General features: G+C 35.0%; 1 protein-coding gene and 1 long non-coding RNA gene across 2 annotated transcripts in view; one reads left to right on the plus strand and one right to left on the minus strand.

Annotated features, from left to right (window-relative positions):
* The first annotated feature begins 3979 nt into the window (after nucleotides 1-3979).
* LOC148997366 (uncharacterized) lies at nucleotides 3980-5886 on the plus strand. The gene is made up of 3 exons (XR_016147203.1): nucleotides 3980-4247; nucleotides 5454-5566; nucleotides 5742-5886. It is a non-coding gene; the product is annotated as an uncharacterized LOC148997366 (long non-coding RNA).
* A 1322-nt stretch (nucleotides 5887-7208) lies between these two features.
* LOC148997367 (ribonuclease inhibitor-like) overlaps nucleotides 7209-20111 on the minus strand; it is a 42839-nt gene continuing 29936 nt past the window's right edge. Inside the window, exons 4-8 of the mRNA XM_089133445.1 lie at nucleotides 14310-14483; nucleotides 12340-12513; nucleotides 11957-12130; nucleotides 9089-9247; nucleotides 7209-7684 (exon numbers count right to left, since the gene is read on the minus strand). Coding sequence (XP_088989571.1) covers nucleotides 7681-7684; nucleotides 9089-9247; nucleotides 11957-12130; nucleotides 12340-12513; nucleotides 14310-14483 — 685 coding nt within the window. The 3' untranslated portion in view covers nucleotides 7209-7680. The remainder of the gene's footprint in view (nucleotides 7685-9088; nucleotides 9248-11956; nucleotides 12131-12339; nucleotides 12514-14309; nucleotides 14484-20111) is intronic.

The following is a 20111-nucleotide window of genomic DNA, read 5'->3' on the forward strand; positions in this document are numbered from 1 at the left end:
TATATGATTGTAATGACTTTTAATAATTTTATCACGAACAATGTTCGACAATAATGAATGATGCTTTTCACTTACAAGTTAAAACGTTGTTTTGAAAATAGCTTCAATCTTTTGGGGAATGCTGTCTGCTAGATGTGTGAATTCTTACATTTAATTAATTAATTAAAACAAATACAGGATTTGGTCTGAGATGGGCTCTGAAAGAAAATTTTTATTTTCTGAATTAAATTCATGATTTGTTTTATGAAGTTACGAAGAAACGACAATAAATTGAATTACAATAAAAAGACACAATAGAGCGGAAGAAATAAGTGTAGAAATTAAAATGTGCAATGCTAAGGAAAAACAGTTACAGCATCTGAAATAGCATTATTTAATGCAGCTCACACGGAATGAGTAATGACTTAATAAGTAAAGGACTTTTTTCATGCTTCGATTTAAACATGAAATGTTTAATACTTTACTTTTGAAATAATTTCAAATTTAACTTAAAATTTAAATGTTATTTTAAAACCGCCACTAGGTGGCAGCAATTCACTTTTATTGAGCGAGTCATTGAGAATCAACCGGTGCTTTTAAAACTCTTGTTTTTGGTATGGGTCTGTGGAATTTATGCAGTTTTATTAAACATGTATGTAATTTTACTCCTAAATTGAAAAAACCCGATTCTAAAACTCTTGAGGGAACCTGAGGGGATTTTAATTTCATACCTGTTACCATGTTGTCCTGAGTCGGGAAACACTGGATCACGATGTGATTAAAAGTGCAAGCTTCACTTTTTTACAATCAGGATAGGATTAATATTTGACAGGGACTACATTCTGTTACATGTATGACAAATGTATGACTTTGTTGATAGATCTCAATTTGTGTAATTTCACACTTGTTATAAGATTTTAACTTTTTTGTTTCAATTCTCCCACAGTGTTGCATTCAAATGGGTGACAAAGGTCCACAAATTTCTCGATCATTATATTGTATCACAACAGGTAAGCAAAACAGTGTTACTATTCTGCAGGTAATTAGAGGGTATGCATTATTGTCAAAAATATACGGATGATAGACAAGACAACACTTTGAAACGTGAAATTATATTTTATTTTCGAACAAACTACAGAACAATAAACTAAACTAAACTAAACAATAACAATTAAATCATTTTCCCCAGAACACAAACACTTTAAATAAATGTAGAAAAATGGCTGAGGGAGCAGGCTATTCTCCAGGCTATTCTGAGCTCTCCCTCTCGCGGATCTGCAAGACCCGTCTATTAAGGTGCTTCAGCACAAGTTTCATAGGTAATCTTTTAATTAGGTCGTCTGGGTTGCCAGAAAAGACTGTGGATGGTACAATGAACACTTCCGATTTACTGCTGAGGAAGTGGCAGGTCTCATTTACGTCAGTGACACCAATGATTTCTGCCTCTGTTTCCTCAACCTGGGCCTCAGGTATCTGTGGAAAGAAATCAATGTGGGAAATGCCAGTGTATTAGTACTAAAAACACCTCAATGTAAGCATTTCTTTTTGTACAATTTTGCTTTTCTGTATATTAAATTCTTGTTTATTGACCTGTTGTATTAGAAAACACACTTGCAATTCTAGCCTATTATCAGATTACAGTCATGCTGATATTCTGAACAGTTTGCTTTTGTTCATGTGATATTTATTAATTGAAATGTAGGTGTTATGAACTGCTCCGAGACTGGGAGATGTAGATCCAAATGCAGCTTTATTTAAGATTAGTCGTACAGGCAGGGTCGAGAATTAGCAGACAGGACAATGGAGAATACACAGTGGGAATCCGGGAAACAGGCAGAGGTCAGGGCAGGCAGCAGTAATCAAAATCCAAGAACAATCCAACGTCAAAAACCAGAAAACAAACACGGAAAACGCTCAGAAATGCAGACAAACAGTACAACAAGACTTCGCAAACAGTGAATGTGAACACAAGGTATATGTAGACAGACTAACAGGATGAGACACAGGTGAATGCAATCAGTGAATGAGGTACAGGTGAATGTGATGAGTGATGATGAGTCCGGGCAGTGAGTTCTGGGAAATGTAGTTTGTGTGAAACATAGTCTTATCTGGAGTACCCTCTGGTGGCTCAAGAGGGCACTCCAGCTGGTAACCGTTACAGTAGGTTTACATCTCCAAAAATGTTTCCTATTTTTCAGTGTAAACTATGGCAGCAGTTGTGCATTATGTACCTGTACAGACGTGTAGGCTGAGGAGTGGAATTTCCCCTGGCCATTCTTAAAAATGCAGGGGCGAAGGTGTGTGAGCACCACCTCGTCATCCACTCAGAGGTCCGTCAGCGCCTCGTCTCTCCACAGCGACACGTCAAATGACTTGCCTCCAGACTGGAGCCGCATGTCCAGAATGGGGACATTTGTCCTGGTCATCCTCACGCCACGCAACTGGAAATATTAAAGTCAGAGAATCATAAGCCAAGTCAAGCCAGTCCCTAGCAACCAAACAGAGTACCCTAGCAACCAATTTTTAACAGCTATATCTCAGCATCAGAACATTGTATCGCGATGGGGGTTGGGTCTTTTGACTAATGCTAGCACACCCCAGGTGAAAAAGATGTTGTATTGAATGTATTAAAAATATATTTGAAATACAAATAGTGTGTTTATAATACATTTGTATTTACAACATGCTTATTTAAAGTGTACTAAAAATGTATTTTATTGCATTTTAGTATATTTCTAAAAAGTATACTAGAAGTACATTGGTAATAAATATATATTTAATTACACTTTTAAGAAATATACTATAGAAAAGCATACTTTTAATGTATTTATAAAAAGTATATTAGTAATATATTGGTAATAAATGTATGCTTTATTATATTTTTAATAAATATGCTAATGATAATTATACTTTAAATGTATTTCTAAAAAGTATATTAGAAGTACATTGGTAATAAATATATGTTTAAATACACTTTTAAGAAATACACTATAGAAAAGCATACTTTTAATGTATTTCTAAAAAAGTATATTATTAGTACATTGGTAATAAATGTGTGCTTAATTATATTTTTAATAAATATGCTAATGACAATCATGCTTTAAATATGTTTCTAAAAAGTGTACTAGAAGTACATTGGTATTTAATTACATTTTTAAGAAATATGCTAAATTCAAACATATTTTAATTATATTTAAAAATGTTTTACTAGAAACGCAATGATAATAAATATACACCTAATTACACTTTTAGAAATATGCTAAAAACAAACATAGTTTTAGTGAAGTTTTAGTGTATTTACAGAAAGCATACTTGTTGCTAAATTAAAGTATTTTTGTGTTCACTTCAAGTTTAAAAATTCAAGTCCCTTTAATTCCCTTCCTAACATGAAGGCAATTAAACATGTATCGAAATTAATTGTATATTTCTACAAAGACTAGAAGTAGCACTTTAATTATAAATATGTGCTCAGTTAAGAAGAAATATATATAAGAAATATACCAAAAACTAACACACTTTTTGTAATACTACCAACACTTAACTCAATGCATATGTATTTCACACTTTATATTATGTGTTTTAGGTTTAACTTTTTTAAATTAATTTGTTATAATTATGAAAAGCACTAAAATTTGACTAACAAGTAATGCACTTCTATACTTCTGCATTAATTAATCAAATAGTCTTTTCCACAAAACAAGTGAATACCAGTACTTGCAGTGCACACATCAACATAAAAGATCAGGTGTACATACTAGAAAAACAAAATTAATTTCTTAAAGCTTGACTCTTACATTTGTTTAGCCAAAATGAATAAAAAAAATTGTTATAAAGCATGTTATGTTTATATTAACAGAGTTGTTTCTTTTTTGTGGATGTTAGTTAATATTTCCAGTTGCATTCATTTGGACCAATCAGAGCCAATCTTTTCAAAACAAGCTTGCCGGCAATTGTCCAATCACACACTGCCATTTGAACTTACATGTTGGGCGGGCGCGGACAGCGGATACTGACTGTCTGTGGTATTCCATTATAGCTTCGGATATTTCAACAGAAATCATGTATTTTCCAAATTTTGCTTTTTTATTTCACTGACTCGGACCTAGTGAATGTGGATAGCACCGATCTAATATTGAGAGAACACACGAGCAGATTACCAGTTCGTCAGCTCCCGCAAACAATTTAGCAGTGAAGAGGACAACGCAGAGGTGCGCCGCCACGACATGGACAGAGCAAGATACTGCCAGAAAAGATCTTACTTCTTGGTGGTAAGTTTATTAGTTTAAGTGATTAGTGTAATTGGCTTTATTCTCACTTTGAGTTTAGAAAATATTTTCAGAAGTTGATGACGATGTTCTGTACGTGATTACTGGCGTTTCTGTTGATTTGACACTAAAGCGAGTTAATCCATTGACGTCTATCAACTTAATTGTTATAGATCTAGACAGTGACATAATACAACTATAAAAACATTGCACACTGTGTTTTCAGAAAAAAGGTTATTAATGGTGTGATTTGACACTAAAGCGAGTTAATCCATTGACGTCTATCAACTTAATTGTTATAGATCTAGACAGTGACATAATACAACTATAAAAACATTGCACACTGTGTTTTCAGAAAAAAGGTTATTAATGGTGATTACACGACAGGCTTGATTGTCCCTAAGTAACTTCTTGTGTTTTAAATATTATAATATATTTTAAGCTCTAATAAAACTTTCACATTTGTGATATTTAATTCATAGTAAAATCTAATTAATTATTAGTAGGCTGTCAGTTTTCATGTCAATTCGATAAATAAATTAAGTTGTAATCACCAACTATAAGCTTTCATAAAACCAATTATTAAATATCTTGCACTGAGAAATTAAAACGATGTTAAATAATGAAATGAGAGATTTTATATTTAATATTTAGCCTAGCCAAGGAATTTGCACATTGCAAAGACATTTTTTTATATTAAACCTACCGTGAGTAGATGAGGTCAAGTCGAGTAAGTAGTAGTTGATCCTCTTGATTTGTAACTTTTTGTTGGTGAAAAACAACAAAAACAGTCAATAGTGTGTCATGTAGCAGCTAAGTAGCTAAGTGACCTATTATATATTAACACGTATTTGAAAAATTGCGTCCCCCGCATGAATATGTATTTTGCCTGATTATGCATTGAATTATGCAATCGCATAATCGTGTTTTTCTCGAGGGACTGATTTATATGATTTTATGTGTGGTATTCAGCTTTTTTACATTTAATCAAGTCGTTATCAGCTGTCACCAACTTGTAACTTTCAATAGAATGTTCTGTCTTTATTAATAATGAATAATTACTTTAATAATACGGTGGAAGTTACAGTAATGGTTCATTAAATATGTTTTACCATTTAAACAAAATACAAATTATATATGAAGAACACAAACTAGTGTTTGTTCTGCCCTAACTTTGTATAACATGCAACTTGATTTTTTTTTTTGTAGAGCTTCCAGGGATATTAGCATCTCTCAAAGAGGCCCTGGAGTCCATGAAACAAGGTTCATTCAGCTCAAGCCCAAGATCATCTGAGCTGTGTCTTCCTGAAACCTCAGAAATGGTTAGAAAATTCTTTATGATAAAGAAAAATCCTATTTGTTATAATAATTATATCTGACTTTTTGTGCATTAATACTTCAGTAAGTGTTCTGAATTAAGTAACAAAGTGACAGCTTTTTATTAGAATTATAAATAAACAAGTTTATACTAATGCTTGTTTTTTTTATTCTTTCCAGATTTCCCTCGGTGGTTCTGATGTCCCCAAAAGAGTCTATGACAGACTGAACAAGTCACGAACTTCTCTTTTTACTCAAGATTTGGCCACTTTACTTTTTGCTATTGTATTTCACTTTGTTTGACTTAAAGGATTAGTTCACTTAAAAAAAAAAAAAAAAAACTTTTGCTGATAATTTACTCACCCCCAGGCCAAGATATCCATGTCATTATTTCTTCAGTTGAAAAGAAATTAAGGTTTTTGATGAAAACATTCCAGGATTTTCTCCATATAATGGACTTCATTGGGAACCAAATGGTTCAAAGTCCAAAAGACAGTTTCTGTGCAAACTGTTCAAAGGGCTTTAAACGATTCCAGATGACGAATAAGGGTCTTATCAAGCGAAACGATCGGTCATTTAAAAAAAAAAAACAACGTTTAAGTTTTATAAGCTCAAATGGTCGCCTTGCTCTGTTCTGTTATGCATGTTCGTGACTCTCCTATTCGAACTCGTTCATCAAAATTAACAAATCTTTTTCCTAGTCATTAGGTTCATTCAACGAACGAAATGAATGAATTGACTCGAAAAAAGATTTGTCAGGGCTGCCAACTCTCAAGCATTCAGCACGAGACTCTCGCAATTGAGCCAATTCTCATGCTTTCACGACAAATTGACTGTTAGCCATTGGACGTTGAACCGTTTGGTTCCCAGGGAAGTCCATTATATGGAGAAAAATCCTGGAATGTTTTCATCAAAAACCTTAATTTCTTTTCGACTGAAGAAAGAAAGACATGGACATCTTGGAAGACATAGGGGTGAGTAAATTATCAGCAAAAGTTTTTTTTTTAAAAGTGAACTACTCCTTTCAGTTAGTTTATTTATTTTTTGTTCTGTTTAATACCTCTGCAAATCAATGCATTTTATGTTAATGTATTTTGTTTAGTTTTCATAATGCTTTACTGATGTAGTGCATTAAAGTTTATCTTTCAAAGAGTATTTGTGTGTTTTGTAGAATTTTTTTTTTTCTGGGTTTTGTTGAATTAAAATGTTTAACTGTATTTTTAATACATTAAAATATATTATTTTGATATTAAATGGTTTTTGGAAAAAATATATTTTTAATATGTTAATAGTGCGTACTATAGTGTTCTACTAATACATTATTAATAAGCTGATATTATATTTAAAATATACTCAGAACGCATTAATGTGAAGCTAAAAATATACTAATGCTGTATTTCTAAAGTCGATTTAAAGTGTATTAAAATACACTTTAAAGAAGTGCTATTATATTACATTAAATGTACTTAAAATGGTTCCATTTTAGCACAATTTAGTATAATAAAATATATTACTAATACCTTAAAATTGAACTTAAATACATATTAAAGTACACTTAATATACTTTAAGTTGTTTCAATTTAGCACATTTAATACATTTTTAATACGGTATACTTAAAATACATTAAGTATATCAAAATAAGTACAATTTAAATATATTTCCTTTTCACCTGGGTAAATATTTGTTTTGGGACTCTCTCTCTCTCTCTCTCTCTGATTGCGAATATAAAAAAACCCACACAAATGGTTTAATATCATCCCATGTCACATAGCGTGATTAACATGAAAGGGCAGTGATAAACCCATAAAGTCATGAAATCTACATGATTCACGTGAGTCATGATTTTAGTCCTAATATTCCGAAAAAATCTCATCCCTGAAAATGTCCACTAATGGAAAATGACAGCAAGGCATAAAGAAATCGTGTAGCACACAACAATGTCATATCACTTGAAACGTTGGAGTGGCAAATTTGGCAATGACAGTTATGATTAGTAATATTTTGATTGCTTCAATATAGATGAGTTAAATTCCAATATCATCATGATTGAGCCCTTATACTAAAGACTTCTTTATTCTTGCTTCATCTCAGCTCCGACTAAGATCTTCTCAATCCATTTCACCTGTAAATAAAATAAAATAATCATTTGTAAGAGTACAACACCAACAATAATCATTCAATATCACTTAAGTGTACATGTATATTTCTAATAATGCTGTTTACTTTACATAAGAGCTAGTATGATAAACTTTAAAGCAGTTTAAATTTGCTATTAAATACATGCATTTTTGTATTATCACTTTGAATTCATAAGATGTAGGTTTTAAATGGTCTCGCCAAATCTCACCAAAATCCCTGTTAATTTTAAAGATATAAAACTGATTTTGTCAGTTTATGTTTGAATATAGAATGTAAATTTTAGATTAAGTTGTATAGACATCAGATCCTCACTCATTTCTTAGAGTTTGGAAAGTAAAGAAAGCCTAAAGCAATGTGATGTGATGCTTGTCAAAGTAAAAACACACAAGAGACGGAGACATTGATCATGTGAGGCTGGACGGCTGTGAGCTGAAGCTGGAATCTGCTCTGATTATTCCTGCGTTCTACAATCTCTGTACAACTATCAGTCTAATTTTGTTATAACAAATTCTAATGATTTTCTTCTGATGCAATTCATAAAGCTTGTTCAATAAAGTTGTTTGTTCTTTAGTTTTTTTCTTCAGAAATCACTAAAGTACAAGCCCCACCTCCAGCTGATTCAAGAGATTTCATTGGTCAAGCCAAGTCACCTTCATTTATACAGCGCTTTTTACAATAGAGATTTTACAAAGCAGCTTTACAGTCATAATAAGAAATTAAAGCAACATTTAAACAAGCAGCTCTAGAAGAAAGCCATTGTCCAGTTTAAGTAAGTTCAGGGGTGATTCATTTCCATTGTAAAAATAATTTATAGGGCCATTTACACGACACAGTTTTAACAGAAAACTTTGAATCAATTCTGGTCGTTCATTTCCATGACACAAGAACCTGAGAACGCAAACTTTGAAACAGGTTTCTAAGTGCAAGTTTTTGAAAAAGATATCATTATCTCTGTGTAAACTTCAAAGACATGAAAACGGTGAAGGCGTACACATGAATATATCATGTTTAGTCTAGGTATGTGCATATGAATGTGTGTGTGCGCAGGCGAACACTCTTTCTTTACGAAGTGACATCGCCAACTACTTTTCTGGTGTGCATAATGCAGCATTTTTAGTCTTTGTTTTTACCTTACTAGAAGTTATGTAGCACATCATGGTAGAGAGTATTAGTTTTTTTCTGAAGTCTGATCTTTCTTGGCAGGAGACTGTGATTGGCCAATGATGTTGAATTAGCTGTGGGGTGGGCTTGTGCTTAACTGGTTTCCAATCTATTTAAACTTTGCCCACATGGTTTCAATAAAACTAATTGATATTTTCCTTGCACAAATGTTGAAAGACTGTCAGAGATAATGAAAGTATCTTTAACATCACTGATGTTTACTCACCTCAGTGTACAGTTTGAGTCTCGTAACACGTCTCTGAGCTGCTTTGAGTCTCTGATCTTATTGCCTCTCAGTTCAAGCTCTTTTAAAAACTGCAGTGTATTTGAGTTCGTCAAAGACTGAGTTAAAGCAGAAACATCTGTAATGCCACAGCACTGTAGGCTAGAATGAGACAAACAGACAAAGATCATCTTACTTTCACCAGATCACAAAACACAACTAAGGTGAATTATTTTCCACAAATACACTGTAAACCGTCTTTTCAGGAGAGACTGAGAATAAACCTATTGAACACTTTGTTGAAGTGTTTGTTAAAGAGATTCTCCTCACAAGGTTACAGTTGGTTTATAGATGATGTTATGGTTTATTGTTTATAAAGTTTCTCTCACCAACACCTATCGTTTTGCTTCAGAAGACTTTAATTTATCAACTGGGGTCGAATGGATAACCGCTGTGTTTGCTTTGTGTGTTTTCTGAAGAATCATCTTTGAGGTCCAGTACACTTGTATAGACTCATAGAGACAGATTATTTATCTAAAAATCATGGAGTTCATCTGGAGAAAGTCATATAAAGCTGAAATGGCATAAGGGTGTGTAAATGATTACATTTTTAGTTTTGGGTTGAGTATCTTTTTATCGCTACACTACTCTTCTTTCCCTCTAGTGGTGAAAAATAAAACTACTGGAGTTACTTTTCTCTGTGTAAGTGTGTATGATGCAGGTAATTTCCAATGAAATCCATACAAACAGCTCTAACATACAGTTCAATATTACAGGTTTATCAACGTGTATAAGGGTAAAACCACGGTTTGGAAGAGAGCTTTTTGCACTCTCAGAATAATAACGTGTTATTTTTAAAATAATAATAATTAAAAAAAAAATGCATAGTGTAGCTTTAAAAATGTTGATTGTTTTAGTCGTTTTGATCTCAGGTGGCACAAAGCACAACCAGGCCTGGATATATGGGGTTTGAGCTTCTGTTGATCTCTAAACTAGACAGAGCAATTCAAGCGCTTCTAAACAGATGGGAAGAATTTTGAAATAGACGAAATTGCTACAGATATATAAATGTATTTATTTGGCTTTCAAAATTTTGAAATGTTACATTAGGGATGCACCGATCCACATTTTTTCACTTCCGATCCGGATACCTGACTTTGGATATCGTCCGATACCGATACTTTTCCGATACCAGAGCTGTGTTTACTTTAGTATTATTTATCATTATTGTTGATTTTATATGATGCTGAAATAAACTCCTCTCTACAGGCAAGGATGATATGTACGTATGTATGTCAATATATATATATATATATATATATATTAAACAATAGATAGACAATTAAACAAAGATACACATTATACAGGCCTACACAGTGCTTTAATTTCAGGAAGGTCTACTAACATTATTCAGGTATGGTCTAAAAAGAATTATAATAAAGTAATCAAAAGTAAAATAGCACTGCAAAGTTTATCATAGATTTATGCTTATTAAAGCTGAAGTAATTCGTTCAAGAGCTGTGAGTGATTTTCTCTTTGCCTTTTGTTGTTTGATTCTCAGTAATGTCGCAATCGTCACATTTATACTGCTGCCCCTTTAAGAACGAGTTCAGAAATAATAGTCTACTGATGCACCATATTTTCTCCCAACTATTTCCATAACTACGTTCATTTTAGACATAAATGGTTTAAGTGTTAATCTCCAAGCCGGTCGGTTTGACATTTTTGTGCAGGCTACATTTGATCGTTTAGACGCGCATATGAAGCCAGTGCTTGTCTTGTTGTGGTCTGTTTCGGAGCGCGCGCCGCACTGGGAACAGCATCTCTTGCGCAAATTTTGTAGGTCTTTTATTATTAAAAGCATCCCGCAATTAACAACAGCAGAGACTGCATTTTACAACAATCACAGATTGTGCTGATTCTGTCTTAAAGTTTTAGTTTTAACGGAGAAATGACAGTGCACCGCCGCGTGAAGTTGGCTAGACAGAATGTGGCTATTGTTTTTAATGTTTTTTTACCTCAATATATTCTTTAATCTTTGGAAATCAGACTAATATCACAGATCTAAAGTGTAAGTTAACCAGGCTCCGTTTGAATGTTTAGTTCTGTCCTCTGTCGTCACTCATTAAGCAGGGCTGTCGTGTTGTGCTTGCTGTGGCACCGCGTGAGAGATCTCTCTCTTTCTCTTCTGGACTGCGAATTGCAAACATGCAACACAAACAAATAGTTTAAATAATACGGCTTTGCAAACATTGCATTTTGCTGTCTTGCTCTGCTGCGGTGTTTCCAGTGTGAAGTATTTTCACCATATGATTTCCACACAGCAAACATGTTGGCTCAATGCTATCCTGCTAGCTGCAAACTGCGGAATGGATTTCCTGAGCGGGCGTCTCATTGAGCCCTATTTTTTACAGTCTATGATTGAGCTGCACCTCCGTTCAGGATATCCATTCCACAGTTTGCAACCAGTTAGCAGATTAGCAGGCCCGGCGGGAATCACTTTAGGAGTCATTTCAGCAGACAACGTTAAAGCGCAGACATGGCTCATAAATATCGGATTTCTCCGCAGGTTGGATCGGAAAAATCCGATACGTGAATTACGCTGGTATCGGTCCCGATACCGATACCGATACCGATACTGGATCGGATCGGCCCCATCCCTAGTTACTATTGTAATGTGTGTGTGTGTGTGTGTGTTATTAGATTCCACATATCTGCAAAAGGAAAGAGTCGAATAACTGATGTGAGTCTCATATGCATGTGATTCTGAACTACATGAATATTAATATTAAACAAAATATCATATCCAAAATGTGGTTTATGTTCATAAGAGAAGTTTGATAACCACTGTTGTGTGTGAATGTTACTGACCTCAATCTCTCCAGCTTGCACTGTGGGTTCATCAGTAGATAACTGAGGTTCTTCACTCCTGAGTCTCCTAGTTTATTCTCACTCAGGTTCAGCTCTCTCAGGTGTGATGGGTTTGATTTCAGAGCTGAAGTCAGGATGAGACTCTGTTCCTCTGTAATACTGCATCTCTGCAGACTGAAGACATAAAGAGAAAAGACTGAAATGCTTCATCAGGCACTTAGTTTAATAAGTTTTACTTAAGTTTACTAGTCAAAAAATAAATTTAAAATAAAGAGTAACAGAAGGTGCCGAGCTATAAACACTATTACTTGAGTCCTGTTTTCTTAAAATAAACTGTAAACTGTAATATCACAGTAACTGCCGTACAGTATAATGTTACTAACTCTAGTGTCTCCAGTTTCCACTGTGGGTTCATCAGTAGATCACTGAGGTTCTTCACTCCCGAGTCTCCTGGTTTATTCCAGCTCAGGCCCAGCACTCTCAGGTGTGATGGGTTTGATTTCAGAGCTGAAGTCAGGATGAGACTCTGTTTCTCTGTAATACTGCATCTATCCAGACTGAAGACAGAAAGAGAAAAGACTGAAATGCTTCATCAGGCACTTAGTTTTTTCCCCATACTCTGTTTTTAAGGCTGTCACACTAGTTCTGTGTGCTGGAAGATGTCAATTCTCCTCTTTAATTTTTCTTCTATTTCTTTTATGTCTCTTTTCTTTACTCTTTATCACAGCAGGAGATTTCTTATCAGAATTTACACAATCAGTACATTCTTCAAATTTAACACAATAGACCTTAGTCAGGTTAGATGATATATTTGATTTATGTGGATGAAAATGAGGCAGTTAGAAAAAATTATAATATATAGCAGAGTACTAAGATTATTTACTAGTTAAAGGGATAGTTCACTTTGAAATTAATTTTTGATATGTTTTAGCTTACCTCAAGGGGATCCAAGAGGTAGGTGTCTTTGTTTCCACAGTATTTTCAATTTTGACATTTTTCAGTCAAACCGTTGTTGTCTGTCAGTCATATAATGGAGGCTAAGGGGGTCCACCAAAAAGCATGCACAGAGAAGTCCAGATTAAACATGATTTAATGACTAGTAAATGTAAGTACACATTGATGGCCTAAGACACGAAACGAGCGGTTTGTGTGAGAAAACGAACAGTATTTATATCGTTTTTACCTCTTGTAATCAGAGCCATGACAAAATGATCTGACGGCATGGGCGCTTCGGTCTGCACATGCGCCGGAAGTGATCGCTTGCGTGCCTACGTCACTCTTCGTTTATACAGAGATTTCGGAAGTTTTACCTTTCACTAAACATATTTAGATATATGGGAAACCGCAATGGAAGACGATTTTGGTATATCTAAATATGTTTAGTAAAAGGTAAAACTTCCGAAATCCCCGTGTAAATATTGAGTGACGTCACGCGCAAGTAATCACTTCCGGCGTAACATTGAACTGATTCAGTTCGGTTCAATTGGACATTGAACAACTGATTCAGATCACTTAGATTAACAGAGGTAAAAACGATATAAATACTGTTCATTTTCTCACACAAAACGCTCATTTCGTGTCTTAGGTCATCAATGTGTACTTACATTTACGAGTCATTAAATCATGTTTAATCTGGACTTCTCTGTGCATGCTTTTTGGTGGAACCCCTTAGCCTCCAGTGTATGACTGACAGACAACAACGGTTTGACTGAAAAATGTCAAAATTGAAAATACTGTGGAAACAAAGACACCTACATCTTGGATGCCCTTGAGGTAAGATAAAACATATAAAAAATTAATTTCAAAGTGAACTATCCCTTTAAAAGACATTTAAAATAAAGAGTAACAGAAGGTGCCGAGCTATAAACACTATTACTTGAGTCCTGTTGTCTTTTTTTTTTTACCTTTATTTAACCAGGAAAAACTCATTGAGATTAAAAAAATCTTTTTTCCAAGAGTGTCCTGGCCAAGACAGGCAGCAGCAAAAATAACAAAGTTGCAGACATGACAAAAAAAACAAAAAAAAAACACGGAACATATAGCATAAACATAAAACACAGAAGCAAGGATCATCCAACTAATTATCCATAGCAATTACAAACAGTATGTATAACCTCTATATCATTTAAAAGTAATTTAAAAGCAGCCAGTGAAACTGGTTCCTGAAGATGTAAGACATCTTGTAGTTGATTCCATGTGCTAGGGGCCGCATACATAAACAACCCTTTTCCCATTTCAGTCCGGACATGAGGGACGGACAACAACAATAAGTCCTCAGAACGAAGACAATATCTTAAAATAAACTGTAAACTGTAATATCACAGTAACTGTTGTACAGTATAATGACACTAACTGTAGTTTCTCCAGTTTGCACTGTGGGTTCATCAGTAGATCACTGAGGTTCTTCACTCCTGAGTCTCCTAGTTTATTCTCACTCAGGTACAGATCTCTCAGGTGTGACGGGTTTGATTTCAGAGCTGAAGTCAGGATGAGACTCTGTTCCTCTGTAATATTGCAACTCCACAGACTGAAGACAGAAAGAGAAAAGACTGAAATGCTTCATCAGGCACTTAGTTTATTCCCCATACTCTGTTTTTAAGGTTGTCACACTAGTTCTGTGTGCTGGAAGATGTCGATTCTCCTCTTTAATTTTTCTTCTATTTCTTTTATGTCTCTTTTCTTTATTCTTTATCACAGCAGGAGATTTCTTATCAGCATTTACACTATCAGTACATTCTTCAAATTTAACACAATAGACCTTAGTCAGGTTAGATGATATATATGATTTATGTGGATGAAAATGAGGCAGTTAGAAATTTTTTTAATATATAGCAGAGTACTAAGATTATTTACTAGTTAAAAGACATTTAAAATAAAGCGTAACAGAAGGTGCCGAGCTATAAACACTATTACTTGAGTCCTGTTGTCTTAAAATAAACTATAAACTGTAATATCACAGTCACTGCTGTACAGTATAATGTTACTAACTGTAGTTTCTCCAGTTTGCACTGTGGGTTCATCAGTAGATCACTGAGGTTCTTCACTCCTGAGTCTCCTAGTTTATTCCTGCTCAGGCTCAGATCTCTCAGGTGTGATGGGTTTGATTTCAGAGCTGAAGTCAGGATGAGACTCTGTTCCTCTGTAATACTGCATCTATCCAGACTGAAGACAGAAAGAGAAAAGACTGAAATGCTTCATCAGGCACTTAGTTTATTCCCCATACTCTGTTTTTTAAGCTGTTACACTAGTTCTGTGTGCTGGAAGATGTCGATTCTCTCCTTTCATTTTTCTTCTATTTCTTTTATGTCTATTTTCTTATGATTCTTTATCAGAGCAGGAGATTTCTTTTCAGCATTTACACAATCAGTACATTCTTCAAATTTAACGCAATAGACCTTAGTCAGGTTAGATGATATATTTGATTTATGTGGATGAAAATGAGGCAGTTAGAAAAAAATGTAATATATAGCAGAGTACTAAGATTATTTACTAGTTAAAATACATTTAAAATAAAGTCTAACAAAAGGTGCCGAGCTATAAACACTATTACTTGAGTCCTGTTGTCTTAAAATAAACTGTAAACTGTAATATCACAGTAACTGTTGTACAGTATAATGACACTAACTGTAGTTTCTCCAGCTTGCACTGTGGGTTCATCAGTAGATCACTGAGGTTCTTCACTCCTGAGTCTCCTAGTTTATTCCCACCCAGCTTCAGCTCTCTCAGGTGTGATGGGTTTGATTTCAGAGCTGAAGTCAGGATGAGACTCTGTTCCTCTGTAATACTGCATCTATCCAGACTGAAGACAGAAAGAGAAAAGACTGAAATGCTTCATCAGGCACTTAGTTTATTCCCCATACTCTGTTTTTAAGGCTGTCACACTAGTTCTGTGCGCTGGAAGATGTCGATTCTCCTCTTTCATTTTTCTTCTGTTTCTTTTATGTCTCTTTTCTTTATTCTTTTTCACAGCAGGAGATTTCTTATCAGCATTTACACAATCAGTACATTCTTCAAATTTAACACAATAGACCTTAGTCAGGTTAGATGATATATTTGATTTATGTGGATGAAAATGAGGCAGTTAGAAAAAATCGTAATATATAGCAGAGTACTAAGATTATTTACTAGTTAAAGGGATAGTTCACTTTGAAATTAATTTTTGATATGTTTTATCTTACCTCAAGGGGATCCAAGATGTAGGTGTCTTTGTTTCCACAGTATTTTCAATTTTGACATTTTTCAGTCAAACCGTTGTTGTCTGTCAGTCATATAATGGAGGCTAAGGGGGTCCACCAAAAAGCATGCACAGAGAAGTCCAGATTAAACATGATTTAATGACTCGTAAATGTAAGTACACATTGATGGCCTAAGACACGAAACGAGCGGTTTGTGTGAGAAAACGAACAGTATTTATATCGTTTTTACCTCTTGTAATCATAGCCATGACAAAATGATCTGACGGCACGGGCGCTCTGGTCTGCATATACGCCGGAAGTGATCGCTTGCGTGCCTACGTCACTCTTCGTTTATACAGAGATTTCGGAAGTTTTACCTTTCACTAAATATATTTAGATATACGGGAAACCGCAATGGAAGACGATTTCGGTATATCTAAATATGTTTAGTAAAAGGTAAAACTTCCGAAATCTCTGTGTAAATATTGAGTGACGTCACACGCAAGTAATCACTTCCGGCGTAACATTGAACTGATTCAGTTCGGTTCAGTTGGACATTGAACAACTGATTCAGATCACTTAGATTAACAGAGGTAAAAACGATATAAATACTGTTCGTTTTCTCACACAAAATTCTCGTTTCGTGTCTTAGGTCATCAATGTGTACTTACATTTACGAGTCATTAAATCATGTTTAATCTGGACTTTTTGGTGGACCCCCTTAGCCTCCAGTGTATGACTGATAGACAACAACGGTTTGACTGAAAATGTCAAAATTGAAAATACTGTGGAAACAAAGACACCTAAATCTTGGATGCCCTTGAGGTAAGCTAAAACATATCAAAAATTAATTTCAAAGTGAACTATCCCTTTAAAAGACATTTAAAATAAAGAGTAACAGAAGGTGCCGAGCTATAAACACTATTACTTGAGTCCTGTTGTCTTAAATAAACTGTAAACTGTAATATCACAGTAACTGTTGTACAGTATAATGACACTAACTGTAGTTTCTCCAGCTTGCACTGTGGGTCCTTCAGTAGATCGCTGAGGTTCTTCACTCCTGAGTCTCCTAGTTTATTCTCACCCAGGTACAGATCTCTCAGGTGTGATGGGTTTGATTTCAGAGCTGAAGTCACAGCAGAACAACCTTCATCCGTCAGTTCACAGAGGCTTAAGCTACATTTGGAGAAATGAGAAAAACAATATCTTCATTTTGCAAAGTTACAGCATCTTCATAACAAATTAAGGACAAATCCCAAACTGATTTTCTGCGCCCTTCAATGGCCGAGGAGACACGATCTGTAGGGACAAGGATCTGCAGGGATCTGTGGTTTTATTTGTGATATATAACACACATTTTCATCTTGAATTTCATATGAAGTTTAAATAACTTAACAGGTAAGACATGTTTTTAACAGTAGATGTGAGGTAAATGTGACTATACCCGCAGTGTCCAAAGACAGGTTTCAGTGAGTCAAATTTAAGACCTTTAAGACATTTTAAGACTGTAGTGAACAGGACAGCGAGGGGCGTGAGAGAGCGGCGCGAGGCCGGTGGTGTGATTGTTAATGAGCCGCACCTGTGAGCACACCGGTCTCGCATCTCACAGACGAGCAGAAGAATAAAGGGGAGCGACGACGTGGATGATCGAGAGAGAAACAGGCCTGCTTTTGTTTCTATTTTGTTCTATTTTATTTCGGTAGCCAGCAGTCGTCCACGAGGGGCTGCTGGCAGGCAGGCTATTTTGTTTGTTTATTTCAGTTAAATAAAGTTTTATTTGATTGTCCTCTGGTTCTGCCTCCTTCTTCCTTAACCCTGCTACACTGGTGCCGACATAGATATCATATAGAGACTAGATGCCCTATTGGCCGCTGGGCACTGAGAAATCTGGCCGCCATCTTGAACCAGTCGTATTCCTATTGTGTTGTATAGCAGCAGTAGATGACAGAGCACTGTGCAGCATATCCCTGCTCAAATCGGCAGACTATCGCTCGGGAATTACAACCCGATTCCAAAAAAGTTGGGACACTGTACAAATTTTGAGTAAAAAAAGAATGGAATAATTTAGAAATCTCATAAACTTATATTTTATTCACAATAGAATATAAATGACATATCAAATGTTGAAAGTGAGACATTTTGAATTGCCATGCCAAATATTGACTCGTTTTGGATTTCATGAGAGCTACAAATTCCAAAAAAGTTGGGACAGGTAGCAATAAGAGGCCAGAAAAGTTAAATGTACATATAAGGAACAGCTGGAGGACCAATTTGCAACTTATTAGGTCAATTGGCAACATGATTGGGTATAAAAAGAGCCTCTCAGAGTGGCAGTGTCTCTCAGAAGTCAAGATGGGCAGAGGATCACCAATTCCCCCAATGCTGAGGCAAAAAATAGTGGAGCAATATCAGAAAGGAGTTTCTCAGAGAAAAATTGCAAAGAGTTTGAAGTTATCATCATCAACAGTGCATAATATCATCCAAAGATTCAGAGAATCTGGAACAATCTCTGTGCATTAGGTTCAAGGCCGGAAAACCATACTGAATGCCCTTGATCTTCGGGCCCTTAGACGGCACTGCATCACACACAGGAATGCTACTGTAATGGAAATCACAACATGGGCTCAAGAATGCTTCCAGAAAACATTGTCAGTGAACACAATCCACCGTGCCATTCACCGTTGCCGGCTAAAACTCTATGGGAAACATATAATATGTAAAAAAGCCAATACAGATTCTGTAATAAAACAAAGAGAGAATGCCTGGCAAAGAATAGCAGACCGATTGAATGCTAAGTCCATAAATAACCACACTCTAAAAAAATGCTGGGTTGTTTTAAGCCAATTTTGGGTCAAATATGGACAAACCCATATGTTGGATTTAAAAATGCAATTAATAAATTCAATCCAACAGCTGGGTTTGTCCATATTTGACCCAAAATTGGTTTAAAACAACCGAGCATTTGAGTGTGCAGTGCTCCACTGTTACCCTCATAATTACAATTTGAGGAGTTACTTGTTACGTGACCAGTGGACATACATTTAACATGAAGAATAATTGCAAACACTTACCTACTATGTGTATATTTGATATATTTAGTTTATTTTATGTCTATTATCTCTTTAATCTTTTTACTCTTATCTATTTCTATGTAGGTTTTGTTTCTAATTGATTTAATGTAATCTATAATCAGATATTTTGCACTATTTTTATCCATCTAATCTATTTTATCATTTGTATCTATTCCTCTTAAAGAACAAACATGTCTGGCCAAAAAAGGACTTGGCAGAAAGTCTAGATTAAATACAAGAATATTTTGCAGGCTGGTAAGTGACTTGTCTGCAGAGAACATGGTGACATGTTTGCTGACATTTAATCATCTGTGCTGATTTTAGCAATAAAAAAAAAGTCATATATCTGGTACGGGGGTGGCCCTCCAACCCAAGACTTCACCACAGCACAGCACCACAGGCCTATAAAGGGAAGCCAGTGATTCCAATGGGTCTGCCCTATCTCGGATGACTCTTTCATGCCTGAATGCTCGTCTGAGTATTAAAACTTCCTCATCAACTACATCATCCAACAAAGGGCAAGCCATTGTGAATAGGAAAAACAAATCTTTAGTCTATATATACTATATATTGACCTTGTTGTTACATGAAACCACATTTACGACTTAATGAGCCATTTCTTATTATCTCATCAACTGCAATAAAATAGCCTATAATTTTTTTATCATTCAACTATACATTTCTACTCTATATTTGCATAGACATACATAGTCTTTCTATTTCTCATATTGTATAGTATAGTTCTTTTGCATTGTGTTGGCATTTATTGTGGACAGCAAAGTTATAATTGCCAAGGAAAATCTGCTTTCCTCACTGCAGGTGTATGCCAATAAACGCTTTGAATCTCAAATAATATATTCATCAAATCTCTGACAGTGAAATGAACAGCAGTTTTTAATAATAACTACA

This window comes from Pimephales promelas, chromosome 2 (assembly GCF_988280905.1).
Source record: "Pimephales promelas chromosome 2, fPimPro1.hap1.1, whole genome shotgun sequence".
NCBI classification, from domain to species: domain Eukaryota; kingdom Metazoa; phylum Chordata; class Actinopteri; order Cypriniformes; family Leuciscidae; genus Pimephales; species Pimephales promelas.